This window comes from Aquila chrysaetos, chromosome 16, assembly GCF_900496995.4.
Source record: "Aquila chrysaetos chrysaetos chromosome 16, bAquChr1.4, whole genome shotgun sequence".
Lineage (NCBI taxonomy): Eukaryota > Metazoa > Chordata > Aves > Accipitriformes > Accipitridae > Aquila > Aquila chrysaetos.
Window position 1 is genome coordinate 29,921,917 of NC_044019.1, and position 26,043 is coordinate 29,947,959.

Genomic DNA, 26,043 nt, shown 5'->3' on the forward strand with positions numbered 1-26,043 from the left:
GTTTCTGCTGGGAGCCCTGCTGCGCTGGAGGTCCGAGGGACGATACCACCTCCTTTCCGCAGAGCGGCGTCGAGGTCTCCTTCTGTCGACGCTATGCACCTCATAGTTGTCACCTACCACCACGCTATGCACCTCATAGTTGTCACCTACCACCTTGCGGAAGATGTGCTGAGCAGGCCCCCGGCAGATTGGGCACTTGCCTGTTATGCGGGCCCACGTCTGTATGCAAGGAAAACAGAAGCGGTGCTTGCACCAGCTCACGTAGGCTTCGTCGTTGATGGTGTCCAGGCAGATGGGGCAGTCTGCGTCCTCAGAGGCTTCCAGCGGCGCGGCCTGGGGCACCTGGCTGGTGCCGGCAGCAGGGGAAGAGGTGCCCTGCTCTGCCAAGTCCTCCTCCGACCCCATCTCGCCCTGCGAACGAAAGAGGGACAGAGCTCGTGAGCTGCCCTGGAGACGCAACCTGCAGGAAGCAGCAAAGATGCTGAAGAGGTGCCTGCTCTGCCTGGGGGCCGTGCTTGTGCTGCCACAAACACCAGGGACCGTCCTGGAGCGGACGAGTGGCACCAGGGGCACCTCGGCGTGCTCCTGCTCTCCGGGCGGGACGGCGACTGACCTCTGGGACACGTGCGGGCAGGAATTGGGTAGGCAGGAAAGCGGTTCCCAGCCTCTCAGCGAGAGCAGCACGAGGGTGGGGACGCGGCAGGTCGGGACGGGTGCCCCGGGCCCTGCCGGCGTCCCTGTCCGGCAGATCCTCTCTGCGCCCTTGGCAGGGAGCCTGCGGGATGGGGGTCCTTCGTCCCCCCACCTGCAGACAGACGGCTGTCGCCCACGCACGAGGACAGCACTGTGGCCCTGCAGGGCTGCCCCACGCCTCAAAAGGATTGATGTCACAGGGGTCACGGTGACTCTCTGGTGACATCACAGAGCTTTCGGGGACCGCACCCCGGCGACGCAAGCCCCGGCCTCGGGGGAAGAAAAGGCCCATTCGGCAAGCGTACTGTGTCCAGCGCTGGGCTCCCGGTACGAGAGAGATGTGGACGTACTGGAGAGTCCAACGCAGGGCCGCAAGGATGCTGGAGGGACCGGAGCATCTCTCCTACGAGGAAAGGCTGAGAGAGCTGATGATCAAGGGAGCTTACGTGCCTCGGTCACACACAGCCACCGAACTTCAGGTAGTTTTCCTCAAGTCTCTTAATCTCCAGGCAGTCCCTGAACAGGACGGAACAGAATAGAATAGAACAGAAGAGAATAGACTAGACTAGAAAAGAATAGAATAGAAAGATCAGATCAGATCAGTTGGGCGGGACCTACAACGATCATCTAGTCCAGCTGCCTGACCACTTCAGGGCTGACCAAAAGTTAAAGCAAATTTAGGCAGGAAGCGGCTCCTGGCCTCTCCGCAATGGCAGCCCCAGCCAGGGCGCAGCAGCGTGCCCCGGGCGGCTGCAGGACGGAGCTCGTACCTGCGTTGGGGGCGAGCACCGTCCCGGCGTGATCCGGGGCTGCGCCATCACAAAGGCGTCCCCGGCCGCAGGGCTGTGACCTTCACTGCCGTGTCCCTACAATACAGACGCCAGCACCCCGCAAGCCTCAGTGTGTCCGTGCCGGACTCTGCGCAATGAGCGGCAGCAGCTGTCTCCTCGGCCTCGGCATCCTGCTCCTGGCTGCCGGGGCCGTCCTGCTCAGCACCGGCCGACGCCAACAGGTACGGGGCCGCTTAGGGCCAGGGGGACCCCTCGGGGCTGGCGGTGGCAGGGGCTCCCCCCAGGCAGGTCACCGTGCTCCGTTCCTGTGCCCACAGGGCGACAGCTGGAGCCGACGATGCTGGAGACGGTGGCAGCGAGCGACAGCACCAGAGAAACGTAAGTCCCCTGCGGGTGCGCCCTGCGCCCCGGGGGTACCCGGGGGGTCCATCCCCGGGGCAGGACAGGGCCCCAGCAGAGGCGGACAGTCCCCGGGGGTCCCAGCGGCCCCAGCCCCGCGCCCCTGGCACCCCTCCCTCTTTTGCAGGCGGCGAGCGGCGGGCAGACCACGGCTGCACCCACTGCAGCAAGGCTGCCCAGGAGCTGCAGCGACTGATGCTGTCGGCACGAACCAGGCCCAGGGCGTCGCCGGGGCTGGGCTCCCCGTTCGCGCAGGACCCCGGCGCCTGGCAGGCAGCATGGCGGGACCTGGAGGAGCTGGCGGAGTGGGGCCGCTTGCCCTGCCACAGCTGCAGCTTCTCTGGCTCCTCTGAGAGCCTCGGCCCCCCCGAGAGTCTGAGCGATACCCACCCGATCCCAGATGGAGGGGCCCCCGTCGAGCTGGGGTCCGCCCGCTCCCTTGGACCCGCGCGTGGCAGCGGAGCCTGCTCGGCCCTGAAGATGCACGTGGCCAGGAAGGGACTGGAAGTGCAGCTGGGGGCCCTGCCCGTGCCGGTGCAGCTGTCCCAGCAGCGAGCGGCGCAGCGGCAGGGCCGCCGCGTCCTGCCAAAGCTCATCCGGCCGGGGCAGAGCCAGCCCTTGCGGCGGTGCAAGCTGTGCCCCTCGCTGCAGGGGAAGGCGGACGCCATCGCGGACAACATAAGGCAGAAGGAAGTCCGGAGGCTGTGGGGGGACCCCAACCCCACCGAGGAGTCCCTGGCCCTGCTGGTGCCGTGCCCCCCACCGCTGCTCGCTCCTCTGGACCCGCAGCTCCCCCGGGAGCACAGCGTGTGGGGGCCCCGGGCCCCGGGCCAGGCCAGCGCCGCGTGGCACCCCAGGGTAGGACAGCAGGAGCCGCGCAGCCGGCATGGCTCCGAGGAGTCTGTGCACGCGCCTTTGCCCGCGCGCCCCGTGTCACTGGCTGAGCAGACCTCTCCCCGCGACCTCTCCGTCAGCAGCCGGCACCCGGGCTCTTCCCTCGCTGCCGGTGGTGGCGTCTGCTCCTCCATCCAACCACCAGCCGTGGGCAACATCGTGCGTGAGAGCCTCCTTCAGCCGGACGGGCAGCTACCGCAGAGCGAGGAGTTCCTGTGGCCTCTTGGCTTATCCTTGGCCCTGCCAGCCCTTCCCAAGCTGGGCAGCGAGGCAGCGGGACCAGCAGCAGCAGGACCGGCTGCGGTCCTGCCGGAGGAAGACGCTGGCCTTCAGGCCAGGTTCGCTGCTACCCGAGGCAGCGGTGAGGCCAAACTTGCGGACACGAGCCGGCCTAATGCTGCAGCGCCCGTTGTCATCTCAAAGGTGGAGCTGAGCCAGGAGGCGCGCAGCAAACTCTGGGTGCATACCGCAAGGAAATGCCTGGAGATTAAGCTGCAAAGGCTCCCTGAGGCAGCGCAGCAGTCCATGGAAACGCCGCCTCGGTCGCTGCCCCAACGCTTGCGGACTGGGACCGGTTCCCCGCTGGCCACGCCGTGCCCGTGTCCCCGTCCTCAACCCCCAGCGCCATTTCCAGCCCGACCAGGGCTCGCCACAGCAGCGCGAGGCATCCCTCGCCCGCCCGCTGGCCTCCGCAACACCGCCTTCCCACCCGGTGCCCGTGTACGTCTACAGCTGCGAGGCCACGTACGTGTCAGAGAAGCAGCACGAGACCCTGCAGCTGCACTTCCGCACCAAGAGGCTGCGGCGCTGCAGGGAGCAGCTTGGCAGAGAGGGGCCATCAGAGCGAGCAGTGCCCGGGGAGGAGGGCGGTCGGGCAGTGCTGCGGGACAGCAGCCGGCCCAGCACACCCCAGGCAGCCGCACCGGCACCCAGCACCTCCCGGGGCCCAGGCAGCTCCCCGCCAGTCTCCCTCGAGACGCTGCGCCGGAGCAGGAGGCAGGTCCTGCGGGCGCTGGATTCTGGCTTTCGGGACATGGCCCGTAGCCAGAGACAGCGAGACGTGCCGCAGAGCCCCGGTCCCGCGCCACCTCTTCCCCCTCCATCGCACGTAGGGAAGGGGATTGGCAAGAGGGCAGAGGGGCCGAGGGTGCCTACCGCGTCAGCCACGATGGGGAGGCCTTGACGTGGCTCTGAGAGGGACATGGGTGCAAAGAGGAGAGAAGAGAGGCCAGACCCATCGCTCCGATAGTCCAAATAAATCCCGTTTCTAGCCCCACGGTGGGAGTTGCTTGCTTTCTGTGAAGCGCCAGCCGACTCGGAACGGGATGTGCCCGCAGGCTGGAGAGGGGAGCCAGGGAAAGGGTGTCCCGTGGGCAGGGTGGTGCTGGCTGCTGCGGGGGTCCCTGCCGGGGAGACAGGCTGCTGCCCCCCCTCCGTGCCTTGTCAGTGCCAGTGTGCCACGGAGGCCTGTAAGCTCCCTTGATCATCTGCTCTCTCAGCCCTTCCTGATAGGGGAGATGCTCCAGTCCCTTCCTTTGTGGTCCTTTCTTGGACTCTCCCCAGTATGTCCGCGTCCGTCTTGACTGCGATTACGTGGCGGCGTAGAAGTGGTGCCTTTGTTCAAAATTAGCGAGAGACGGCCCAAGTTGCGCTTTTCAGCCATTCCTGGTGTATCTGCGAACAAGCGTTCTCCTCCAGTATGTCCACGTCCGTCTTCTACTGGGGAGCCCAGCACTGGACACAGTAAACCAGCACTTCCAAGGGGTAGGAAGTGCACCGTGCACCGCAGCCCTGCTGGCTGGGGCAAAGGTGTGGGGCTTTGTGGGAAACGAATGACCTACCACCCAGCCTGGCTCGCGTTTGTGTCACCAAACACACTTCTCTGCGGGGACGAGCGCCGAAGAGATCCATCTCCAGAGGCTTCGTTCAGAAGCCCTGCGGAGACGCTGGCCCTTGTTAGAAATCGCTCACTGACCTTGTCTCAGGGCAGATGGCTCAGACAGGTCCAATGAATGAGACTCTGCAAAGAGTCCAAGGTCAGGATCTGCCTGGAGATTAAGAGACTTGAGGAAAACTACCTGGAGGTTGATGACCGCGTTTTGTGTTTTCCACAAAGCCCCACACCTTTGGCCCTAACCAGCAGGGCTACGGTGCACCGGTTATCCCCTGTCCCTTGGAAAGACTGGGTTACTCGCAGGATGTTGCACCCAAGGCTCCTTTTCTTTTTCATGATTCCGAAACCTCAGGTCATTTTTTTATTTCTGTGCTTTGGACTTTCCCCAGAAGCATGTCCTGCTTTCATCTCCTTTCCTGGCTTGATGAAAGCACTAACGCTGCAGTTTCTCTAAGGGCTCTGCCCCACGCAGGGCTCTGGGGAAGAAGGGCTTTGTGGAGGAGCCTCCCTCGTGCTCCCCTCCACGACCACAAAGCCGAGAGGCCTCAAGGTCCCAAGCATGAACAGGAGCAACAGAGAACCTCAGCTTGCCCTCTCACCCCTCCCTGTCCTCTGCCACCGCACCCTGCACCCCCCAGGTCCAGGCGCCTACACTCCTGCGCACAGCCCAGTGGGGCAGCGGTTCTCCAGTCCCTTCGCAGCGCTATCCAGAGACAGGACAAGACAACGGGCACCAGTTGAAAGAAAAGAACCTCTCCCTAACTGCAATACAAAACTTGTTTATTTGAAGGGAGGTCGAGCCAGGGAACAGGTTGCCCGGAGGGGTGCCGGAGGCTCCGTCCTTCGCGATCATCAGAGCCTGACTGGATGCAGCGCTGGGCAGTCTGCTCTGGCTGACCCCGCTCCAGCAGCGGGCTTGGACTAGGTGATGTCCAGAGGTCCCTTCCCACCTCCTCAAATCCATGACTTGTCATGAGAGGAGACGACAGGAGCAGTTCCTGCCTCAGCCGGAGCGGGGAGGCTGCCTTGATCCTGTTCGCTGCCACTGCCAGAGTCGGAGACAACCCAGGTTGCGACTGTCCCGCTGCCACCGTCCAGGTGCCCCTCAGCAGCCACACAAACACCACCTCGAGGGCCTTCTGTGTCCCTGGGCTCTTTGCGCTGCCCCGGCAGGTGTTGGTCGGGGGCGAGCGCTGCATTTCCCTTCTTGGTAGGATGTGCTACCAGGCCCCGCGCCTGGCACGGCTGCGGGACCTGCGCCGGGATCGGCTCCTTGTTGCGCGCCGTTGCCTGGAGGAATCCCGGCCTGCCCGCGGGCGGCGCTGGCTCCTCCTTGAGGAGGGCAGGACGTCCCGTTCTGGCCTTTGAGCTCGGCCCTCATCATCGGGATCCCTGCTGCGCCATCGCTGTCTGCCGCGGTGGGCCCGTGAGCGCTCCCACCCAGCTTGGCCCCCGGTGCTGCGGGACCTGCGCCGGGATCGGCTCCTTGTTGCGCGCCGTTGCCTGGAGGAATCCCGGCCTGCCCGCGGGCGGCGCTGGCTCCTCCTTGAGGAGGGCAGGACGTCCCGTTCTGGCCTTTGAGCTCGGCCCTCATCATCGGGATCCCTGCTGCGCCATCGCTGTCTGCCGCGGTGGGCCCGTGAGCGCTCCCACCCAGCTTGGCCCCCGGTGCTGCGGGACCTGCGCCGGGATCGGCTCCTTGTTGCGCGCCGTTGCCTGGAGGAATCCCGGCCTGCCCGCGGGCGGCGCTGGCTCCTCCTTGAGGAGGGCAGGACGTCCCGTTCTGGCCTTTGAGCTCGGCCCTCATCATCGGGATCCCTGCTGCGCCATCGCTGTCTGCCGCGGTGGGCCCGTGAGCGCTCCCACCCAGCTTGGCCCCCGGTGCTGCGGGACCTGCGCCGGGATCGGCTCCTTGTTGCGCGCCGTTGCCTGGAGGAATCCCGGCCTGCCCGCGGGCGGCGCTGGCTCCTCCTTGAGGAGGGCAGGACGTCCCGTTCTGCGTCCCGAGCCCTTCTCCGCTGCCGACTCCCGCTTCTCGAGGAGTTGTAGCCACGGGTGCGCTGAGCCCGTCTGTGGCCATCGTGGTGCCGCCTCGAGGACCTGCTTTGGCCCCTTTCCGGGGCCCCGGTGCGGCCACCACCACGGTTTCTGCTGGGAGCCCTGCTGCGCTGGAGGTCCGAGGGACGATACCACCTCCTTTCCGCAGAGCGGCGTCGAGGTCTCCTTCTGTCGACGCTATGCACCTCATAGTTGTCACCTACCACCACGCTATGCACCTCATAGTTGTCACCTACCACCTTGCGGAAGATGTGCTGAGCAGGCCCCCGGCAGATTGGGCACTTGCCTGTTATGCGGGCCCACGTCTGTATGCAAGGAAAACAGAAGCGGTGCTTGCACCAGCTCACGTAGGCTTCGTCGTTGATGGTGTCCAGGCAGATGGGGCAGTCTGCGTCCTCAGAGGCTTCCAGCGGCGCGGCCTGGGGCACCTGGCTGGTGCCGGCAGCAGGGGAAGAGGTGCCCTGCTCTGCCAAGTCCTCCTCCGACCCCATCTCGCCCTGCGAACGAAAGAGGGACAGAGCTCGTGAGCTGCCCTGGAGACGCAACCTGCAGGAAGCAGCAAAGATGCTGAAGAGGTGCCTGCTCTGCCTGGGGGCCGTGCTTGTGCTGCCACAAACACCAGGGACCGTCCTGGAGCGGACGAGTGGCACCAGGGGCACCTCGGCGTGCTCCTGCTCTCCGGGCGGGACGGCGACTGACCTCTGGGACACGTGCGGGCAGGAATTGGGTAGGCAGGAAAGCGGTTCCCAGCCTCTCAGCGAGAGCAGCACGAGGGTGGGGACGCGGCAGGTCGGGACGGGTGCCCCGGGCCCTGCCGGCGTCCCTGTCCGGCAGATCCTCTCTGCGCCCTTGGCAGGGAGCCTGCGGGATGGGGGTCCTTCGTCCCCCCACCTGCAGACAGACGGCTGTCGCCCACGCACGAGGACAGCACTGTGGCCCTGCAGGGCTGCCCCACGCCTCAAAAGGATTGATGTCACAGGGGTCACGGTGACTCTCTGGTGACATCACAGAGCTTTCGGGGACCGCACCCCGGCGACGCAAGCCCCGGCCTCGGGGGAAGAAAAGGCCCATTCGGCAAGCGTACTGTGTCCAGCGCTGGGCTCCCGGTACGAGAGAGATGTGGACGTACTGGAGAGTCCAACGCAGGGCCGCAAGGATGCTGGAGGGACCGGAGCATCTCTCCTACGAGGAAAGGCTGAGAGAGCTGATGATCAAGGGAGCTTACGTGCCTCGGTCACACACAGCCACCGAACTTCAGGTAGTTTTCCTCAAGTCTCTTAATCTCCAGGCAGTCCCTGAACAGGACGGAACAGAATAGAATAGAACAGAAGAGAATAGACTAGACTAGAAAAGAATAGAATAGAAAGATCAGATCAGATCAGTTGGGCGGGACCTACAACGATCATCTAGTCCAGCTGCCTGACCACTTCAGGGCTGACCAAAAGTTAAAGCAAATTTAGGCAGGAAGCGGCTCCTGGCCTCTCCGCAATGGCAGCCCCAGCCAGGGCGCAGCAGCGTGCCCCGGGCGGCTGCAGGACGGAGCTCGTACCTGCGTTGGGGGCGAGCACCGTCCCGGCGTGATCCGGGGCTGCGCCATCACAAAGGCGTCCCCGGCCGCAGGGCTGTGACCTTCACTGCCGTGTCCCTACAATACAGACGCCAGCACCCCGCAAGCCTCAGTGTGTCCGTGCCGGACTCTGCGCAATGAGCGGCAGCAGCTGTCTCCTCGGCCTCGGCATCCTGCTCCTGGCTGCCGGGGCCGTCCTGCTCAGCACCGGCCGACGCCAACAGGTACGGGGCCGCTTAGGGCCAGGGGGACCCCTCGGGGCTGGCGGTGGCAGGGGCTCCCCCCAGGCAGGTCACCGTGCTCCGTTCCTGTGCCCACAGGGCGACAGCTGGAGCCGACGATGCTGGAGACGGTGGCAGCGAGCGACAGCACCAGAGAAACGTAAGTCCCCTGCGGGTGCGCCCTGCGCCCCGGGGGTACCCGGGGGGTCCATCCCCGGGGCAGGACAGGGCCCCAGCAGAGGCGGACAGTCCCCGGGGGTCCCAGCGGCCCCAGCCCCGCGCCCCTGGCACCCCTCCCTCTTTTGCAGGCGGCGAGCGGCGGGCAGACCACGGCTGCACCCACTGCAGCAAGGCTGCCCAGGAGCTGCAGCGACTGATGCTGTCGGCACGAACCAGGCCCAGGGCGTCGCCGGGGCTGGGCTCCCCGTTCGCGCAGGACCCCGGCGCCTGGCAGGCAGCATGGCGGGACCTGGAGGAGCTGGCGGAGTGGGGCCGCTTGCCCTGCCACAGCTGCAGCTTCTCTGGCTCCTCTGAGAGCCTCGGCCCCCCCGAGAGTCTGAGCGATACCCACCCGATCCCAGATGGAGGGGCCCCCGTCGAGCTGGGGTCCGCCCGCTCCCTTGGACCCGCGCGTGGCAGCGGAGCCTGCTCGGCCCTGAAGATGCACGTGGCCAGGAAGGGACTGGAAGTGCAGCTGGGGGCCCTGCCCGTGCCGGTGCAGCTGTCCCAGCAGCGAGCGGCGCAGCGGCAGGGCCGCCGCGTCCTGCCAAAGCTCATCCGGCCGGGGCAGAGCCAGCCCTTGCGGCGGTGCAAGCTGTGCCCCTCGCTGCAGGGGAAGGCGGACGCCATCGCGGACAACATAAGGCAGAAGGAAGTCCGGAGGCTGTGGGGGGACCCCAACCCCACCGAGGAGTCCCTGGCCCTGCTGGTGCCAGTGCCCCCCACCGCTGCTCGCTCCTCTGGACCCGCAGCTCCCCCGGGAGCACAGCGTGTGGGGGCCCCGGGCCCCGGGCCAGGCCAGCGCCGCGTGGCACCCCAGGGTAGGACAGCAGGAGCCGCGCAGCCGGCATGGCTCCGAGGAGTCTGTGCACGCGCCTTTGCCCGCGCGCCCCGTGTCACTGGCTGAGCAGACCTCTCCCCGCGACCTCTCCGTCAGCAGCCGGCACCCGGGCTCTTCCCTCGCTGCCGGTGGTGGCGTCTGCTCCTCCATCCAACCACCAGCCGTGGGCAACATCGTGCGTGAGAGCCTCCTTCAGCCGGACGGGCAGCTACCGCAGAGCGAGGAGTTCCTGTGGCCTCTTGGCTTATCCTTGGCCCTGCCAGCCCTTCCCAAGCTGGGCAGCGAGGCAGCGGGACCAGCAGCAGCAGGACCGGCTGCGGTCCTGCCGGAGGAAGACGCTGGCCTTCAGGCCAGGTTCGCTGCTACCCGAGGCAGCGGTGAGGCCAAACTTGCGGACACGAGCCGGCCTAATGCTGCAGCGCCCGTTGTCATCTCAAAGGTGGAGCTGAGCCAGGAGGCGCGCAGCAAACTCTGGGTGCATACCGCAAGGAAATGCCTGGAGATTAAGCTGCAAAGGCTCCCTGAGGCAGCGCAGCAGTCCATGGAAACGCCGCCTCGGTCGCTGCCCCAACTGCTTGCGGACTGGGACCGGTTCCCCGCGGCCACGCCGTGCCCGTGTCCCCGTCCTCAACCCCCAGCGCCATTTCCAGCCCGACCAGGGCTCGCCACAGCAGCGCGAGGCATCCCTCGCCCGCCCGCTGGCCTCCGCAACACCGCCTTCCCACCCGGTGCCCGTGTACGTCTACAGCTGCGAGGCCACGTACGTGTCAGAGAAGCAGCACGAGACCCTGCAGCTGCACTTCCGCACCAAGAGGCTGCGGCGCTGCAGGGAGCAGCTTGGCAGAGAGGGGCCATCAGAGCGAGCAGTGCCCGGGGAGGAGGGCGGTCGGGCAGTGCTGCGGGACAGCAGCCGGCCCAGCACACCCCAGGCAGCCGCACCGGCACCCAGCACCTCCCGGGGCCCAGGCAGCTCCCCGCCAGTCTCCCTCGAGACGCTGCGCCGGAGCAGGAGGCAGGTCCTGCGGGCGCTGGATTCTGGCTTTCGGGACATGGCCCGTAGCCAGAGACAGCGAGACGTGCCGCAGAGCCCCGGTCCCGCGCCACCTCTTCCCCCTCCATCGCACGTAGGGAAGGGGATTGGCAAGAGGGCAGAGGGGCCGAGGGTGCCTACCGCGTCAGCCACGATGGGGAGGCCTTGACGTGGCTCTGAGAGGGACATGGGTGCAAAGAGGAGAGAAGAGAGGCCAGACCCATCGCTCCGATAGTCCAAATAAATCCCGTTTCTAGCCCCACGGTGGGAGTTGCTTGCTTTCTGTGAAGCGCCAGCCGACTCGGAACGGGATGTGCCCGCAGGCTGGAGAGGGGAGCCAGGGAAAGGGTGTCCCGTGGGCAGGGTGGTGCTGGCTGCTGCGGGGGTCCCTGCCGGGGAGACAGGCTGCTGCCCCCCCTCCGTGCCTTGTCAGTGCCAGTGTGCCACGGAGGCCTGTAAGCTCCCTTGATCATCTGCTCTCTCAGCCCTTCCTGATAGGGGAGATGCTCCAGTCCCTTCCTTTGTGGTCCTTTCTTGGACTCTCCCCAGTATGTCCGCGTCCGTCTTGACTGCGATTACGTGGCGGCGTAGAAGTGGTGCCTTTGTTCAAAATTAGCGAGAGACGGCCCAAGTTGCGCTTTTCAGCCATTCCTGGTGTATCTGCGAACAAGCGTTCTCCTCCAGTATGTCCACGTCCGTCTTCTACTGGGGAGCCCAGCACTGGACACAGTAAACCAGCACTTCCAAGGGGTAGGAAGTGCACCGTGCACCGCAGCCCTGCTGGCTGGGGCCAAAGGTGTGGGGCTTTGTGGGAAACGAATGACCTACCACCCAGCCTGGCTCGCGTTTGTGTCACCAAACACACTTCTCTGCGGGGACGAGCGCCGAAGAGATCCATCTCCAGAGGCTTCGTTCAGAAGCCCTGCGGAGACGCTGGCCCTTGTTAGAAATCGCTCACTGACCTTGTCTCAGGGCAGATGGCTCAGACAGGTCCAATGAATGAGACTCTGCAAAGAGTCCAAGGTCAGGATCTGCCTGGAGATTAAGAGACTTGAGGAAAACTACCTGGAGGTTGATGACCGCGTTTTGTGTTTTCCACAAAGCCCCACACCTTTGGCCCTAACCAGCAGGGCTACGGTGCACCGGTTATCCCCTGTCCCTTGGAAAGACTGGGTTACTCGCAGGATGTTGCACCCAAGGCTCCTTTTCTTTTTCATGATTCCGAAACCTCAGGTCATTTTTTTATTTCTGTGCTTTGGACTTTCCCCAGAAGCATGTCCTGCTTTCATCTCCTTTCCTGGCTTGATGAAAGCACTAACGCTGCAGTTTCTCTAAGGGCTCTGCCCCACGCAGGGCTCTGGGGAAGAAGGGCTTTGTGGAGGAGCCTCCCTCGTGCTCCCCTCCACGACCACAAAGCCGAGAGGCCTCAAGGTCCCAAGCATGAACAGGAGCAACAGAGAACCTCAGCTTGCCCTCTCACCCCTCCCTGTCCTCTGCCACCGCACCCTGCACCCCCCAGGTCCAGGCGCCTACACTCCTGCGCACAGCCCAGTGGGGCAGCGGTTCTCCAGTCCCTTCGCAGCGCTATCCAGAGACAGGACAAGACAACGGGCACCAGTTGAAAGAAAAGAACCTCTCCCTAACTGCAATACAAAACTTGTTTATTTGAAGGGAGGTCGAGCCAGGGAACAGGTTGCCCGGAGGGGTGCCGGAGGCTCCGTCCTTCGCGATCATCAGAGCCTGACTGGATGCAGCGCTGGGCAGTCTGCTCTGGCTGACCCCGCTCCAGCAGCGGGCTTGGACTAGGTGATGTCCAGAGGTCCCTTCCCACCTCCTCAAATCCATGACTTGTCATGAGAGGAGACGACAGGAGCAGTTCCTGCCTCAGCCGGAGCGGGGAGGCTGCCTTGATCCTGTTCGCTGCCACTGCCAGAGTCGGAGACAACCCAGGTTGCGACTGTCCCGCTGCCACCGTCCAGGTGCCCCTCAGCAGCCACACAAACACCACCTCGAGGGCCTTCTGTGTCCCTGGGCTCTTTGCGCTGCCCCGGCAGGTGTTGGTCGGGGGCGAGCGCTGCATTTCCCTTCTTGGTAGGATGTGCTACCAGGCCCCGCGCCTGGCACGGCTGCGGGACCTGCGCCGGGATCGGCTCCTTGTTGCGCGCCGTTGCCTGGAGGAATCCCTGGCCTGCCCGCGGGCGGCGCTGGCTCCTCCTTGAGGAGGGCAGGACGTCCCGTTCTGGCCTTTGAGCTCGGCCCTCATCATCGGGATCCCTGCTGCGCCATCGCTGTCTGCCGCGGTGGGCCCGTGAGCGCTCCCACCCAGCTTGGCCCCCGGTGCTGCGGGACCTGCGCCGGGATCGGCTCCTTGTTGCGCGCCGTTGCCTGGAGGAATCCCGGCCTGCCCGCGGGCGGCGCTGGCTCCTCCTTGAGGAGGGCAGGACGTCCCGTTCTGGCCTTTGAGCTCGGCCCTCATCATCGGGATCCCTGCTGCGCCATCGCTGTCTGCCGCGGTGGGCCCGTGAGCGCTCCCACCCAGCTTGGCCCCCGGTGCTGCGGGACCTGCGCCGGGATCGGCTCCTTGTTGCGCGCCGTTGCCTGGAGGAATCCCGGCCTGCCCGCGGGCGGCGCTGGCTCCTCCTTGAGGAGGGCAGGACGTCCCGTTCTGCGTCCCGAGCCCTTCTCCGCTGCCGACTCCCGCTTCTCGAGGAGTTGTAGCCACGGGTGCGCTGAGCCCGTCTGTGGCCATCGTGGTGCCGCCTCGAGGACCTGCTTTGGCCCCTTTCCGGGGCCCCGGTGCGGCCACCACCACGGTTTCTGCTGGGAGCCCTGCTGCGCTGGAGGTCCGAGGGACGATACCACCTCCTTTCCGCAGAGCGGCGTCGAGGTCTCCTTCTGTCGACGCTATGCACCTCATAGTTGTCACCTACCACCACGCTATGCACCTCATAGTTGTCACCTACCACCTTGCGGAAGATGTGCTGAGCAGGCCCCCGGCAGATTGGGCACTTGCCTGTTATGCGGGCCCACGTCTGTATGCAAGGAAAACAGAAGCGGTGCTTGCACCAGCTCACGTAGGCTTCGTCGTTGATGGTGTCCAGGCAGATGGGGCAGTCTGCGTCCTCAGAGGCTTCCAGCGGCGCGGCCTGGGGCACCTGGCTGGTGCCGGCAGCAGGGGAAGAGGTGCCCTGCTCTGCCAAGTCCTCCTCCGACCCCATCTCGCCCTGCGAACGAAAGAGGGACAGAGCTCGTGAGCTGCCCTGGAGACGCAACCTGCAGGAAGCAGCAAAGATGCTGAAGAGGTGCCTGCTCTGCCTGGGGGCCGTGCTTGTGCTGCCACAAACACCAGGGACCGTCCTGGAGCGGACGAGTGGCACCAGGGGCACCTCGGCGTGCTCCTGCTCTCCGGGCGGGACGGCGACTGACCTCTGGGACACGTGCGGGCAGGAATTGGGTAGGCAGGAAAGCGGTTCCCAGCCTCTCAGCGAGAGCAGCACGAGGGTGGGGACGCGGCAGGTCGGGACGGGTGCCCCGGGCCCTGCCGGCGTCCCTGTCCGGCAGATCCTCTCTGCGCCCTTGGCAGGGAGCCTGCGGGATGGGGGTCCTTCGTCCCCCCACCTGCAGACAGACGGCTGTCGCCCACGCACGAGGACAGCACTGTGGCCCTGCAGGGCTGCCCCACGCCTCAAAAGGATTGATGTCACAGGGGTCACGGTGACTCTCTGGTGACATCACAGAGCTTTCGGGGACCGCACCCCGGCGACGCAAGCCCCGGCCTCGGGGGAAGAAAAGGCCCATTCGGCAAGCGTACTGTGTCCAGCGCTGGGCTCCCGGTACGAGAGAGATGTGGACGTACTGGAGAGTCCAACGCAGGGCCGCAAGGATGCTGGAGGGACCGGAGCATCTCTCCTACGAGGAAAGGCTGAGAGAGCTGATGATCAAGGGAGCTTACGTGCCTCGGTCACACACAGCCACCGAACTTCAGGTAGTTTTCCTCAAGTCTCTTAATCTCCAGGCAGTCCCTGAACAGGACGGAACAGAATAGAATAGAACAGAAGAGAATAGACTAGACTAGAAAAGAATAGAATAGAAAGATCAGATCAGATCAGTTGGGCGGGACCTACAACGATCATCTAGTCCAGCTGCCTGACCACTTCAGGGCTGACCAAAAGTTAAAGCAAATTTAGGCAGGAAGCGGCTCCTGGCCTCTCCGCAATGGCAGCCCCAGCCAGGGCGCAGCAGCGTGCCCCGGGCGGCTGCAGGACGGAGCTCGTACCTGCGTTGGGGGCGAGCACCGTCCCGGCGTGATCCGGGGCTGCGCCATCACAAAGGCGTCCCCGGCCGCAGGGCTGTGACCTTCACTGCCGTGTCCCTACAATACAGACGCCAGCACCCCGCAAGCCTCAGTGTGTCCGTGCCGGACTCTGCGCAATGAGCGGCAGCAGCTGTCTCCTCGGCCTCGGCATCCTGCTCCTGGCTGCCGGGGCCGTCCTGCTCAGCACCGGCCGACGCCAACAGGTACGGGGCCGCTTAGGGCCAGGGGGACCCCTCGGGGCTGGCGGTGGCAGGGGCTCCCCCCAGGCAGGTCACCGTGCTCCGTTCCTGTGCCCACAGGGCGACAGCTGGAGCCGACGATGCTGGAGACGGTGGCAGCGAGCGACAGCACCAGAGAAACGTAAGTCCCCTGCGGGTGCGCCCTGCGCCCCGGGGGTACCCGGGGGGTCCATCCCCGGGGCAGGACAGGGCCCCAGCAGAGGCGGACAGTCCCCGGGGGTCCCAGCGGCCCCAGCCCCGCGCCCCTGGCACCCCTCCCTCTTTTGCAGGCGGCGAGCGGCGGGCAGACCACGGCTGCACCCACTGCAGCAAGGCTGCCCAGGAGCTGCAGCGACTGATGCTGTCGGCACGAACCAGGCCCAGGGCGTCGCCGGGGCTGGGCTCCCCGTTCGCGCAGGACCCCGGCGCCTGGCAGGCAGCATGGCGGGACCTGGAGGAGCTGGCGGAGTGGGGCCGCTTGCCCTGCCACAGCTGCAGCTTCTCTGGCTCCTCTGAGAGCCTCGGCCCCCCCGAGAGTCTGAGCGATACCCACCCGATCCCAGATGGAGGGGCCCCCGTCGAGCTGGGGTCCGCCCGCTCCCTTGGACCCGCGCGTGGCAGCGGAGCCTGCTCGGCCCTGAAGATGCACGTGGCCAGGAAGGGACTGGAAGTGCAGCTGGGGGCCCTGCCCGTGCCGGTGCAGCTGTCCCAGCAGCGAGCGGCGCAGCGGCAGGGCCGCCGCGTCCTGCCAAAGCTCATCCGGCCGGGGCAGAGCCAGCCCTTGCGGCGGTGCAAGCTGTGCCCCTCGCTGCAGGGGAAGGCGGACGCCATCGCGGACAACATAAGGCAGAAGGAAGTCCGGAGGCTGTGGGGGGACCCCAACCCCACCGAGGAGTCCCTGGCCCTGCTGGTGCCGTGCCCCCCACCGCTGCTCGCTCCTCTGGACCCGCAGCTCCCCCGGGAGCACAGCGTGTGGGGGCCCCGGGCCCCGGGCCAGGCCAGCGCCGCGTGGCACCCCAGGGTAGGACAGCAGGAGCCGCGCAGCCGGCATGGCTCCGAGGAGTCTGTGCACGCGCCTTTGCCCGCGCGCCCCGTGTCACTGGCTGAGCAGACCTCTCCCCGCGACCTCTCCGTCAGCAGCCGGCACCCGGGCTCTTCCCTCGCTGCCGGTGGTGGCGTCTGCTCCTCCATCCAACCACCAGCCGTGGGCAACATCGTGCGTGAGAGCCTCCTTCAGCCGGACGGGCAGCTACCGCAGAGCGAGGAGTTCCTGTGGCCTCTTGGCTTATCCTTGGCCCTGCCAGCCCTTCCCAAGCTGGGCAGCGAGGCAGCGGGACCAGCAGCAGCAGGACCGGCTGCGGTCCTGCCGGAGGAAGACGCTGGCCTTCAGGCCAGGTTCGCTGCTACCCGAGGCAGCGGTGAGGCCAAACTTGCGGACACGAGCCGGCCTAATGCTGCAGCGCCCGTTGTCATCTCAAAGGTGGAGCTGAGCCAGGAGGCGCGCAGCAAACTCTGGGTGCATACCGCAAGGAAATGCCTGGAGATTAAGCTGCAAAGGCTCCCTGAGGCAGCGCAGCAGTCCATGGAAACGCCGCCTCGGTCGCTGCCCCAATGCTTGCGGACTGGGACCGGTTCCCCGCGGCCACGCCGTGCCCGTGTCCCCGTCCTCAACCCCCAGCGCCATTTCCAGCCCGACCAGGGCTCGCCACAGCAGCGCGAGGCATCCCTCGCCCGCCCGCTGGCCTCCGCAACACCGCCTTCCCACCCGGTGCCCGTGTACGTCTACAGCTGCGAGGCCACGTACGTGTCAGAGAAGCAGCACGAGACCCTGCAGCTGCACTTCCGCACCAAGAGGCTGCGGCACTGCAGGGAGCAGCTTGGCAGAGAGGGGCCATCAGAGCGAGCAGTGCCCGGGGAGGAGGGCGGTTGGGCAGTGCTGCGGGACAGCAGCCGGCCCAGCACACCCCAGGCAGCCGCACCGGCACCCAGCACCTCCCGGGGCCCAGGCAGCTCCCCGCCAGTCTCCCTCGAGACGCTGCGCCGGAGCAGGAGGCAGGTCCTGCGGGCGCTGGATTCTGGCTTTCGGGACATGGCCCGTAGCCAGAGACAGCGAGACGTGCCGCAGAGCCCCGGTCCCGCGCCACCTCTTCCCCCTCCATCGCACGTAGGGAAGGGGATTGGCAAGAGGGCAGAGGGGCCGAGGGTGCCTACCGCGTCAGCCACGATGGGGAGGCCTTGACGTGGCTCTGAGAGGGACATGGGTGCAAAGAGGAGAGAAGAGAGGCCAGACCCATCGCTCCGATAGTCCAAATAAATCCCGTTTCTAGCCCCACGGTGGGAGTTGCTTGCTTTCTGTGAAGCGCCAGCCGACTCGGAACGGGATGTGCCCGCAGGCTGGAGAGGGGAGCCAGGGAAAGGGTGTCCCGTGGGCAGGGTGGTGCTGGCTGCTGCGGGGGTCCCTGCCGGGGAGACAGGCTGCTGCCCCCCCTCCGTGCCTTGTCAGTGCCAGTGTGCCACGGAGGCCTGTAAGCTCCCTTGATCATCTGCTCTCTCAGCCCTTCCTGATAGGGGAGATGCTCCAGTCCCTTCCTTTGTGGTCCTTTCTTGGACTCTCCCCAGTATGTCCGCGTCCGTCTTGACTGCGATTACGTGGCGGCGTAGAAGTGGTGCCTTTGTTCAAAATTAGCGAGAGACGGCCCAAGTTGCGCTTTTCAGCCATTCCTGGTGTATCTGCGAACAAGCGTTCTCCTCCAGTATGTCCACGTCCGTCTTCTACTGGGGAGCCCAGCACTGGACACAGTAAACCAGCACTTCCAAGGGGTAGGAAGTGCACCGTGCACCGCAGCCCTGCTGGCTGGGGCCAAAGGTGTGGGGCTTTGTGGGAAACGAATGACCTACCACCCAGCCTGGCTCGCGTTTGTGTCACCAAACACACTTCTCTGCGGGGACGAGCGCCGAAGAGATCCATCTCCAGAGGCTTCGTTCAGAAGCCCTGCGGAGACGCTGGCCCTTGTTAGGAATCGCTCACTGACCTTGTCTCAGGGCAGATGGCTCAGACAGGTCCAATGAACGAGACTCTGCAAAGAGTCCAAGGTCAGGATCTGCCTGGAGATTAAGAGACTTGAGGAAAACTACCTGGAGGTTGATGACCGCGTTTTGTGTTTTCCACAAAGCCCCACACCTTTGGCCCTAACCAGCAGGGCTACGGTGCACCGGTTATCCCCTGTCCCTTGGAAAGACTGGGTTACTCGCAGGATGTTGCACCCAAGGCTCCTTTTCTTTTTCATGATTCCGAAACCTCAGGTCATTTTTTTATTTCTGTGCTTTGGACTTTCCCCAGAAGCATGTCCTGCTTTCATCTCCTTTCCTGGCTTGATGAAAGCACTAACGCTGCAGTTTCTCTAAGGGCTCTGCCCCACGCAGGGCTCTGGGGAAGAAGGGCTTTGTGGAGGAGCCTCCCTCGTGCTCCCCTCCACGACCACAAAGCCGAGAGGCCTCAAGGTCCCAAGCATGAACAGGAGCAACAGAGAACCTCAGCTTGCCCTCTCACCCCTCCCTGTCCTCTGCCACCGCACCCTGCACCCCCCAGGTCCAGGCGCCTACACTCCTGCGCACAGCCCAGTGGGGCAGCGGTTCTCCAGTCCCTTCGCAGCGCTATCCAGAGACAGGACAAGACAACGGGCACCAGTTGAAAGAAAAGAACCTCTCCCTAACTGCAATACAAAACTTGTTTATTTGAAGGGAGGTCGAGCCAGGGAACAGGTTGCCCGGAGGGGTGCCGGAGGCTCCGTCCTTCGCGATCATCAGAGCCTGACTGGATGCAGCGCTGGGCAGTCTGCTCTGGCTGACCCCGCTCCAGCAGCGGGCTTGGACTAGGTGATGTCCAGAGGTCCCTTCCCACCTCCTCAAATCCATGACTTGTCATGAGAGGAGACGACAGGAGCAGTTCCTGCCTCAGCCGGAGCGGGGAGGCTGCCTTGATCCTGTTCGCTGCCACTGCCAGAGTCGGAGACAACCCAGGTTGCGACTGTCCCGCTGCCACCGTCCAGGTGCCCCTCAGCAGCCACACAAACACCACCTCGAGGGCCTTCTGTGTCCCTGGGCTCTTTGCGCTGCCCCGGCAGGTGTTGGTCGGGGGCGAGCGCTGCATTTCCCTTCTTGGTAGGATGTGCTACCAGGCCCCGCGCCTGGCACGGCTGCGGGACCTGCGCCGGGATCGGCTCCTTGTTGCGCGCCGTTGCCTGGAGGAATCCCGGCCTGCCCGCGGGCGGCGCTGGCTCCTCCTTGAGGAGGGCAGGACGTCCCGTTCTGGCCTTTGAGCTCGGCCCTCATCATCGGGATCCCTGCTGCGCCATCGCTGTCTGCCGCGGTGGGCCCGTGAGCGCTCCCACCCAGCTTGGCCCCCGGTGCTGCGGGACCTGCGCCGGGATCGGCTCCTTGTTGCGCGCCGTTGCCTGGAGGAATCCCGGCCTGCCCGCGGGCGGCGCTGGCTCCTCCTTGAGGAGGGCAGGACGTCCCGTTCTGGCCTTTGAGCTCGGCCCTCATCATCGGGATCCCTGCTGCGCCATCGCTGTCTGCCGCGGTGGGCCCGTGAGCGCTCCCACCCAGCTTGGCCCCCGGTGCTGCGGGACCTGCGCCGGGATCGGCTCCTTGTTGCGCGCCGTTGCCTGGAGGAATCCCGGCCTGCCCGCGGGCGGCGCTGGCTCCTCCTTGAGGAGGGCAGGACGTCCCGTTCTGGCCTTTGAGCTCGGCCCTCATCATCGGGATCCCTGCTGCGCCATCGCTGTCTGCCGCGGTGGGCCCGTGAGCGCTCCCACCCAGCTTGGCCCCCGGTGCTGCGGGACCTGCGCCGGGATCGGCTCCTTGTTGCGCGCCGTTGCCTGGAGGAATCCCGGCCTGCCCGCGGGCGGCGCTGGCTCCTCCTTGAGGAGGGCAGGACGTCCCGTTCTGCGTCCCGAGCCCTTCTCCGCTGCCGACTCCCGCTTCTCGAGGAGTTGTAGCCACGGGTGCGCTGAGCCCGTCTGTGGCCATCGTGGTGCCGCCTCGAGGACCTGCTTTGGCCCCTTTCCGGGGCCCCGGTGCGGCCACCACCACGGTTTCTGCTGGGAGCCCTGCTGCGCTGGAGGTCCGAGGGACGATACCACCTCCTTTCCGCAGAGCGGCGTCGAGGTCTCCTTCTGTCGACGCTATGCACCTCATAGTTGTCACCTACCACCACGCTATGCACCTCATAGTTGTCACCTACCACCTTGCGGAAGATGTGCTGAGCAGGCCCCCGGCAGATTGGGCACTTGCCTGTTATGCGGGCCCACGTCTGTATGCAAGGAAAACAGAAGCGGTGCTTGCACCAGCTCACGTAGGCTTCGTCGTTGATGGTGTCCAGGCAGATGGGGCAGTCTGCGTCCTCAGAGGCTTCCAGCGGCGCGGCCTGGGGCACCTGGCTGGTGCCGGCAGCAGGGGAAGAGGTGCCCTGCTCTGCCAAGTCCTCCTCCGACCCCATCTCGCCCTGCGAACGAAAGAGGGACAGAGCTCGTGAGCTGCCCTGGAGACGCAACCTGCAGGAAGCAGCAAAGATGCTGAAGAGGTGCCTGCTCTGCCTGGGGGCCGTGCTTGTGCTGCCACAAACACCAGGGACCGTCCTGGAGCGGACGAGTGGCACCAGGGGCACCTCGGCGTGCTCCTGCTCTCCGGGCGGGACGGCGACTGACCTCTGGGACACGTGCGGGCAGGAATTGGGTAGGCAGGAAAGCGGTTCCCAGCCTCTCAGCGAGAGCAGCACGAGGGTGGGGACGCGGCAGGTCGGGACGGGTGCCCCGGGCCCTGCCGGCGTCCCTGTCCGGCAGATCCTCTCTGCGCCCTTGGCAGGGAGCCTGCGGGATGGGGGTCCTTCGTCCCCCCACCTGCAGACAGACGGCTGTCGCCCACGCACGAGGACAGCACTGTGGCCCTGCAGGGCTGCCCCACGCCTCAAAAGGATTGATGTCACAGGGGTCACGGTGACTCTCTGGTGACATCACAGAGCTTTCGGGGACCGCACCCCGGCGACGCAAGCCCCGGCCTCGGGGGAAGAAAAGGCCCATTCGGCAAGCGTACTGTGTCCAGCGCTGGGCTCCCGGTACGAGAGAGATGTGGACGTACTGGAGAGTCCAACGCAGGGCCGCAAGGATGCTGGAGGGACCGGAGCATCTCTCCTACGAGGAAAGGCTGAGAGAGCTGATGATCAAGGGAGCTTACGTGCCTCGGTCACACACAGCCACCGAACTTCAGGTAGTTTTCCTCAAGTCTCTTAATCTCCAGGCAGATCCTGACCTTGGACTCTTTGCAGAGTCTCGTTCATTGGACCTGTCTGAGCCATCTGCCCTGAGACAAGGTCAGTGAGCGATTCCTAACAAGGGCCAGCGTCTCCGCAGGGCTTCTGAACGAAGCCTCTGGAGATGGATCTCTTCGGCGCTCGTCCCCGCAGAGAAGTGTGTTTGGTGACACAAACGCGAGCCAGGCTGGGTGGTAGGTCATTCGTTTCCCACAAAGCCCCACACCTTTGGCCCCAGCCAGCAGGGCTGCGGTGCACGGTGCACTTCCTACCCCTTGGAAGTGCTGGTTTACTGTGTCCAGTGCTGGGCTCCCCAGTAGAAGACGGACGTGGACATACTGGAGGAGAACGCTTGTTCGCAGATACACCAGGAATGGCTGAAAAGCGCAACTTGGGCCGTCTCTCGCTAATTTTGAACAAAGGCACCACTTCTACGCCGCCACGTAATCGCAGTCAAGACGGACGCGGACATACTGGGGAGAGTCCAAGAAAGGACCACAAAGGAAGGGACTGGAGCATCTCCCCTATCAGGAAGGGCTGAGAGAGCAGATGATCAAGGGAGCTTACAGGCCTCCGTGGCACACTGGCACTGACAAGGCACGGAGGGGGGGCAGCAGCCTGTCTCCCCGGCAGGGACCCCCGCAGCAGCCAGCACCACCCTGCCCACGGGACACCCTTTCCCTGGCTCCCCTCTCCAGCCTGCGGGCACATCCCGTTCCGAGTCGGCTGGCGCTTCACAGAAAGCAAGCAACTCCCACCGTGGGGCTAGAAACGGGATTTATTTGGACTATCGGAGCGATGGGTCTGGCCTCTCTTCTCTCCTCTTTGCACCCATGTCCCTCTCAGAGCCACGTCAAGGCCTCCCCATCGTGGCTGACGCGGTAGGCACCCTCGGCCCCTCTGCCCTCTTGCCAATCCCCTTCCCTACGTGCGATGGAGGGGGAAGAGGTGGCGCGGGACCGGGGCTCTGCGGCACGTCTCGCTGTCTCTGGCTACGGGCCATGTCCCGAAAGCCAGAATCCAGCGCCCGCAGGACCTGCCTCCTGCTCCGGCGCAGCGTCTCGAGGGAGACTGGCGGGGAGCTGCCTGGGCCCCGGGAGGTGCTGGGTGCCGGTGCGGCTGCCTGGGGTGTGCTGGGCCGGCTGCTGTCCCGCAGCACTGCCCGACCGCCCTCCTCCCCGGGCACTGCTCGCTCTGATGGCCCCTCTCTGCCAAGCTGCTCCCTGCAGCGCCGCAGCCTCTTGGTGCGGAAGTGCAGCTGCAGGGTCTCGTGCTGCTTCTCTGACACGTACGTGGCCTCGCAGCTGTAGATGTACACGGGCACCGGGTGGGAAGGCGGTGTTGCGGAGGCCAGCGGGCGGGCGAGGGATGCCTCGCGCTGCTGTGGCGAGCCCTGGTCGGGCTGGAAATGGCGCTGGGGGTTGAGGACGGGGACACGGGCACGGCGTGGCCGCGGGGAACCGGTCCCAGTCCGCAAGCGTTGGGGCAGCGACCGAGGCGGCGTTTCCATGGACTGCTGCGCTGCCTCAGGGAGCCTTTGCAGCTTAATCTCCAGGCATTTCCTTGCGGTATGCACCCAGAGTTTGCTGCGCGCCTCCTGGCTCAGCTCCACCTTTGAGATGACAACGGGCGCTGCAGCATTAGGCCGGCTCGTGTCCGCAAGTTTGGCCTCACCGCTGCCTCGGGTAGCAGCGAACCTGGCCTGAAGGCCAGCGTCTTCCTCCGGCAGGACCGCAGCCGGTCCTGCTGCTGCTGGTCCCGCTGCCTCGCTGCCCAGCTTGGGAAGGGCTGGCAGGGCCAAGGATAAGCCAAGAGGCCACAGGAACTCCTCGCTCTGCGGTAGCTGCCCGTCCGGCTGAAGGAGGCTCTCACGCACGATGTTGCCCACGGCTGGTGGTTGGATGGAGGAGCAGACGCCACCACCGGCAGCGAGGGAAGAGCCCGGGTGCCGGCTGCTGACGGAGAGGTCGCGGGGAGAGGTCTGCTCAGCCAGTGACACGGGGCGCGCGGGCAAAGGCGCGTGCACAGACTCCTCGGAGCCATGCCGGCTGCGCGGCTCCTGCTGTCCTACCCTGGGGTGCCACGCGGCGCTGGCCTGGCCCGGGGCCCGGGGCCCCCACACGCTGTGCTCCCGGGGGAGCTGCGGGTCCAGAGGAGCGAGCAGCGGTGGGGGGCACGGCACCAGCAGGGCCAGGGACTCCTCGGTGGGGTTGGGGTCCCCCCACAGCCTCCGGACTTCCTTCTGCCTTATGTTGTCCGCGATGGCGTCCGCCTTCCCCTGCAGCGAGGGGCACAGCTTGCACCGCCGCAAGGGCTGGCTCTGCCCCGGCCGGATGAGCTTTGGCAGGACGCGGCGGCCCTGCCGCTGCGCCGCTCGCTGCTGGGACAGCTGCACCGGCACGGGCAGGGCCCCCAGCTGCACTTCCAGTCCCTTCCTGGCCACGTGCATCTTCAGGGCCGAGCAGGCTCCGCTGCCACGCGCGGGTCCAAGGGAGCGGGCGGACCCCAGCTCGACGGGGGCCCCTCCATCTGGGATCGGGTGGGTATCGCTCAGACTCTCGGGGGGGCCGAGGCTCTCAGAGGAGCCAGAGAAGCTGCAGCTGTGGCAGGGCAAGCGGCCCCACTCCGCCAGCTCCTCCAGGTCCCGCCATGCTGCCTGCCAGGCGCCGGGGTCCTGCGCGAACGGGGAGCCCAGCCCCGGCGACGCCCTGGGCCTGGTTCGTGCCGACAGCATCAGTCGCTGCAGCTCCTGGGCAGCCTTGCTGCAGTGGGTGCAGCCGTGGTCTGCCCGCCGCTCGCCGCCTGCAAAAGAGGGAGGGGTGCCAGGGGCGCGGGGCTGGGGCCGCTGGGACCCCCGGGGACTGTCCGCCTCTGCTGGGGCCCTGTCCTGCCCCGGGGATGGACCCCCCGGGTACCCCCGGGGCGCAGGGCGCACCCGCAGGGGACTTACGTTTCTCTGGTGCTGTCGCTCGCTGCCACCGTCTCCAGCATCGTCGGCTCCAGCTGTCGCCCTGTGGGCACAGGAACGGAGCACGGTGACCTGCCTGGGGGGAGCCCCTGCCACCGCCAGCCCCGAGGGGTCCCCCTGGCCCTAAGCGGCCCCGTACCTGTTGGCGTCGGCCGGTGCTGAGCAGGACGGCCCCGGCAGCCAGGAGCAGGATGCCGAGGCCGAGGAGACAGCTGCTGCCGCTCATTGCGCAGAGTCCGGCACGGACACACTGAGGCTTGCGGGGTGCTGGCGTCTGTATTGTAGGGACACGGCAGTGAAGGTCACAGCCCTGCGGCCGGGGACGCCTTTGTGATGGCGCAGCCCCGGATCACGCCGGGACGGTGCTCGCCCCCAACGCAGGTACGAGCTCCGTCCTGCAGCCGCCCGGGGCACGCTGCTGCGCCCTGGCTGGGGCTGCCATTGCGGAGAGGCCAGGAGCCGCTTCCTGCCTAAATTTGCTTTAACTTTTGGTCAGCCCTGAAGTGGTCAGGCAGCTGGACTAGATGATCGTTGTAGGTCCCGCCCAACTGATCTGATCTGATCTTTCTATTCTATTCTTTTCTAGTCTAGTCTATTCTCTTCTGTTCTATTCTATTCTGTTCCGTCCTGTTCAGGGACTGCCTGGAGATTAAGAGACTTGAGGAAAACTACCTGAAGTTCGGTGGCTGTGTGTGACCGAGGCACGTAAGCTCCCTTGATCATCAGCTCTCTCAGCCTTTCCTCGTAGGAGAGATGCTCCGGTCCCTCCAGCATCCTTGCGGCCCTGCGTTGGACTCTCCAGTACGTCCACATCTCTCTCGTACCGGGAGCCCAGCGCTGGACACAGTACGCTTGCCGAATGGGCCTTTTCTTCCCCCGAGGCCGGGGCTTGCGTCGCCGGGGTGCGGTCCCCGAAAGCTCTGTGATGTCACCAGAGAGTCACCGTGACCCCTGTGACATCAATCCTTTTGAGGCGTGGGGCAGCCCTGCAGGGCCACAGTGCTGTCCTCGTGCGTGGGCGACAGCCGTCTGTCTGCAGGTGGGGGGACGAAGGACCCCCATCCCGCAGGCTCCCTGCCAAGGGCGCAGAGAGGATCTGCCGGACAGGGACGCCGGCAGGGCCCGGGGCACCCGTCCCGACCTGCCGCGTCCCCACCCTCGTGCTGCTCTCGCTGAGAGGCTGGGAACCGCTTTCCTGCCTACCCAATTCCTGCCCGCACGTGTCCCAGAGGTCAGTCGCCGTCCCGCCCGGAGAGCAGGAGCACGCCGAGGTGCCCCTGGTGCCACTCGTCCGCTCCAGGACGGTCCCTGGTGTTTGTGGCAGCACAAGCACGGCCCCCAGGCAGAGCAGGCACCTCTTCAGCATCTTTGCTGCTTCCTGCAGGTTGCGTCTCCAGGGCAGCTCACGAGCTCTGTCCCTCTTTCGTTCGCAGGGCGAGATGGGGTCGGAGGAGGACTTGGCAGAGCAGGGCACCTCTTCCCCTGCTGCCGGCACCAGCCAGGTGCCCCAGGCCGCGCCGCTGGAAGCCTCTGAGGACGCAGACTGCCCCATCTGCCTGGACACCATCAACGACGAAGCCTACGTGAGCTGGTGCAAGCACCGCTTCTGTTTTCCTTGCATACAG

General features: G+C 65.7%; 4 protein-coding genes across 19 annotated transcripts in view; 2 read left to right on the forward strand and 2 right to left on the reverse strand.

The window, feature by feature from the left end:
- The window catches only part of LOC115351773 (collagen alpha-1(III) chain-like), a 28,449-nt gene extending 8,441 nt beyond the window's left edge, over window positions 1–20,008 (reverse strand). For 7 of the 16 annotated variants that reach the window (XM_030038959.1, XM_030038963.1, XM_030038954.1 and 4 more), the window contains exons 1-3: window positions 19,346–20,008; window positions 12,819–13,169; window positions 5,926–6,582 (exon numbers count right to left, since the gene is read on the reverse strand). In XM_030038959.1, the coding sequence (XP_029894819.1) occupies window positions 5,926–6,582; window positions 12,819–13,169; window positions 19,346–19,901 (1,564 nt within the window). In that variant the 5' untranslated portion in view covers window positions 19,902–20,008. Of the gene's footprint in view, window positions 1–5,925; window positions 6,617–12,818; window positions 13,222–19,345 lie in introns of all 16 variants that reach the window. The other 9 variants (XM_030038956.1, XM_030038958.1, XM_030038960.1 and 6 more) reach the window with 9 other exon arrangements.
- Window positions 1,381–6,114, forward strand: LOC115351775. The gene is made up of 3 exons (XM_030038970.1): window positions 1,381–1,862; window positions 2,011–3,132; window positions 3,574–6,114. The coding sequence occupies exons 1-3, from the start codon at window positions 1,619–1,621 to the stop codon at window positions 3,819–3,821; spliced, it is 1,614 nt and encodes a 537-aa protein (XP_029894830.1). The 5' UTR covers window positions 1,381–1,618; the 3' UTR covers window positions 3,822–6,114.
- On the forward strand, window positions 9,455–11,390 carry LOC115351778. Its single transcript, XM_030038973.1, has 2 exons — window positions 9,455–9,948; window positions 10,390–11,390. Exons 1-2 carry the CDS (start codon window positions 9,586–9,588, stop codon window positions 10,774–10,776), a joined length of 750 nt encoding a protein of 249 aa, XP_029894833.1. The 5' UTR covers window positions 9,455–9,585; the 3' UTR covers window positions 10,777–11,390.
- Window positions 20,009–21,689: 1,681 nt separating the features above from the next.
- LOC115351776 lies at window positions 21,690–24,883 on the reverse strand. The gene is made up of 3 exons (XM_030038971.1): window positions 24,401–24,883; window positions 23,131–24,252; window positions 21,690–22,690 (listed from the first exon to the last, which is right to left on the reverse strand). Exons 1-3 carry the CDS (start codon window positions 24,642–24,644, stop codon window positions 22,443–22,445), a joined length of 1,614 nt encoding a protein of 537 aa, XP_029894831.1. The 5' UTR covers window positions 24,645–24,883; the 3' UTR covers window positions 21,690–22,442.
- Between the last annotated feature and the right edge of the window lie 1,160 nt (window positions 24,884–26,043).

Coding starts and splice junctions, on each gene's coding strand:
- LOC115351775 (XM_030038970.1), top strand. CDS start 1,619: ATGAGCGGCAGCAGCTGTCTCCTCGGCCTCGGCATCCTGCTCCTGGCT. Junction 1,863..2,010: donor AGCGACAGCACCAGAGAAAC/GTAAGTCCCCTG, acceptor CCTCTTTTGCAG/GCGGCGAGCGGCGGGCAGAC. Junction 3,133..3,573: donor CAGGTTCGCTGCTACCCGAG/GCAGCGGTGAGG, acceptor TTCCGCACCAAG/AGGCTGCGGCGCTGCAGGGA.
- LOC115351778 (XM_030038973.1), top strand. CDS start 9,586: ATGGCTCCGAGGAGTCTGTGCACGCGCCTTTGCCCGCGCGCCCCGTGT. Junction 9,949..10,389: donor CAGGTTCGCTGCTACCCGAG/GCAGCGGTGAGG, acceptor TTCCGCACCAAG/AGGCTGCGGCGCTGCAGGGA.
- LOC115351776 (XM_030038971.1), bottom strand. CDS start 24,644: ATGAGCGGCAGCAGCTGTCTCCTCGGCCTCGGCATCCTGCTCCTGGCT. Junction 24,253..24,400: donor AGCGACAGCACCAGAGAAAC/GTAAGTCCCCTG, acceptor CCTCTTTTGCAG/GCGGCGAGCGGCGGGCAGAC. Junction 22,691..23,130: donor CAGGTTCGCTGCTACCCGAG/GCAGCGGTGAGG, acceptor TTCCGCACCAAG/AGGCTGCGGCGCTGCAGGGA.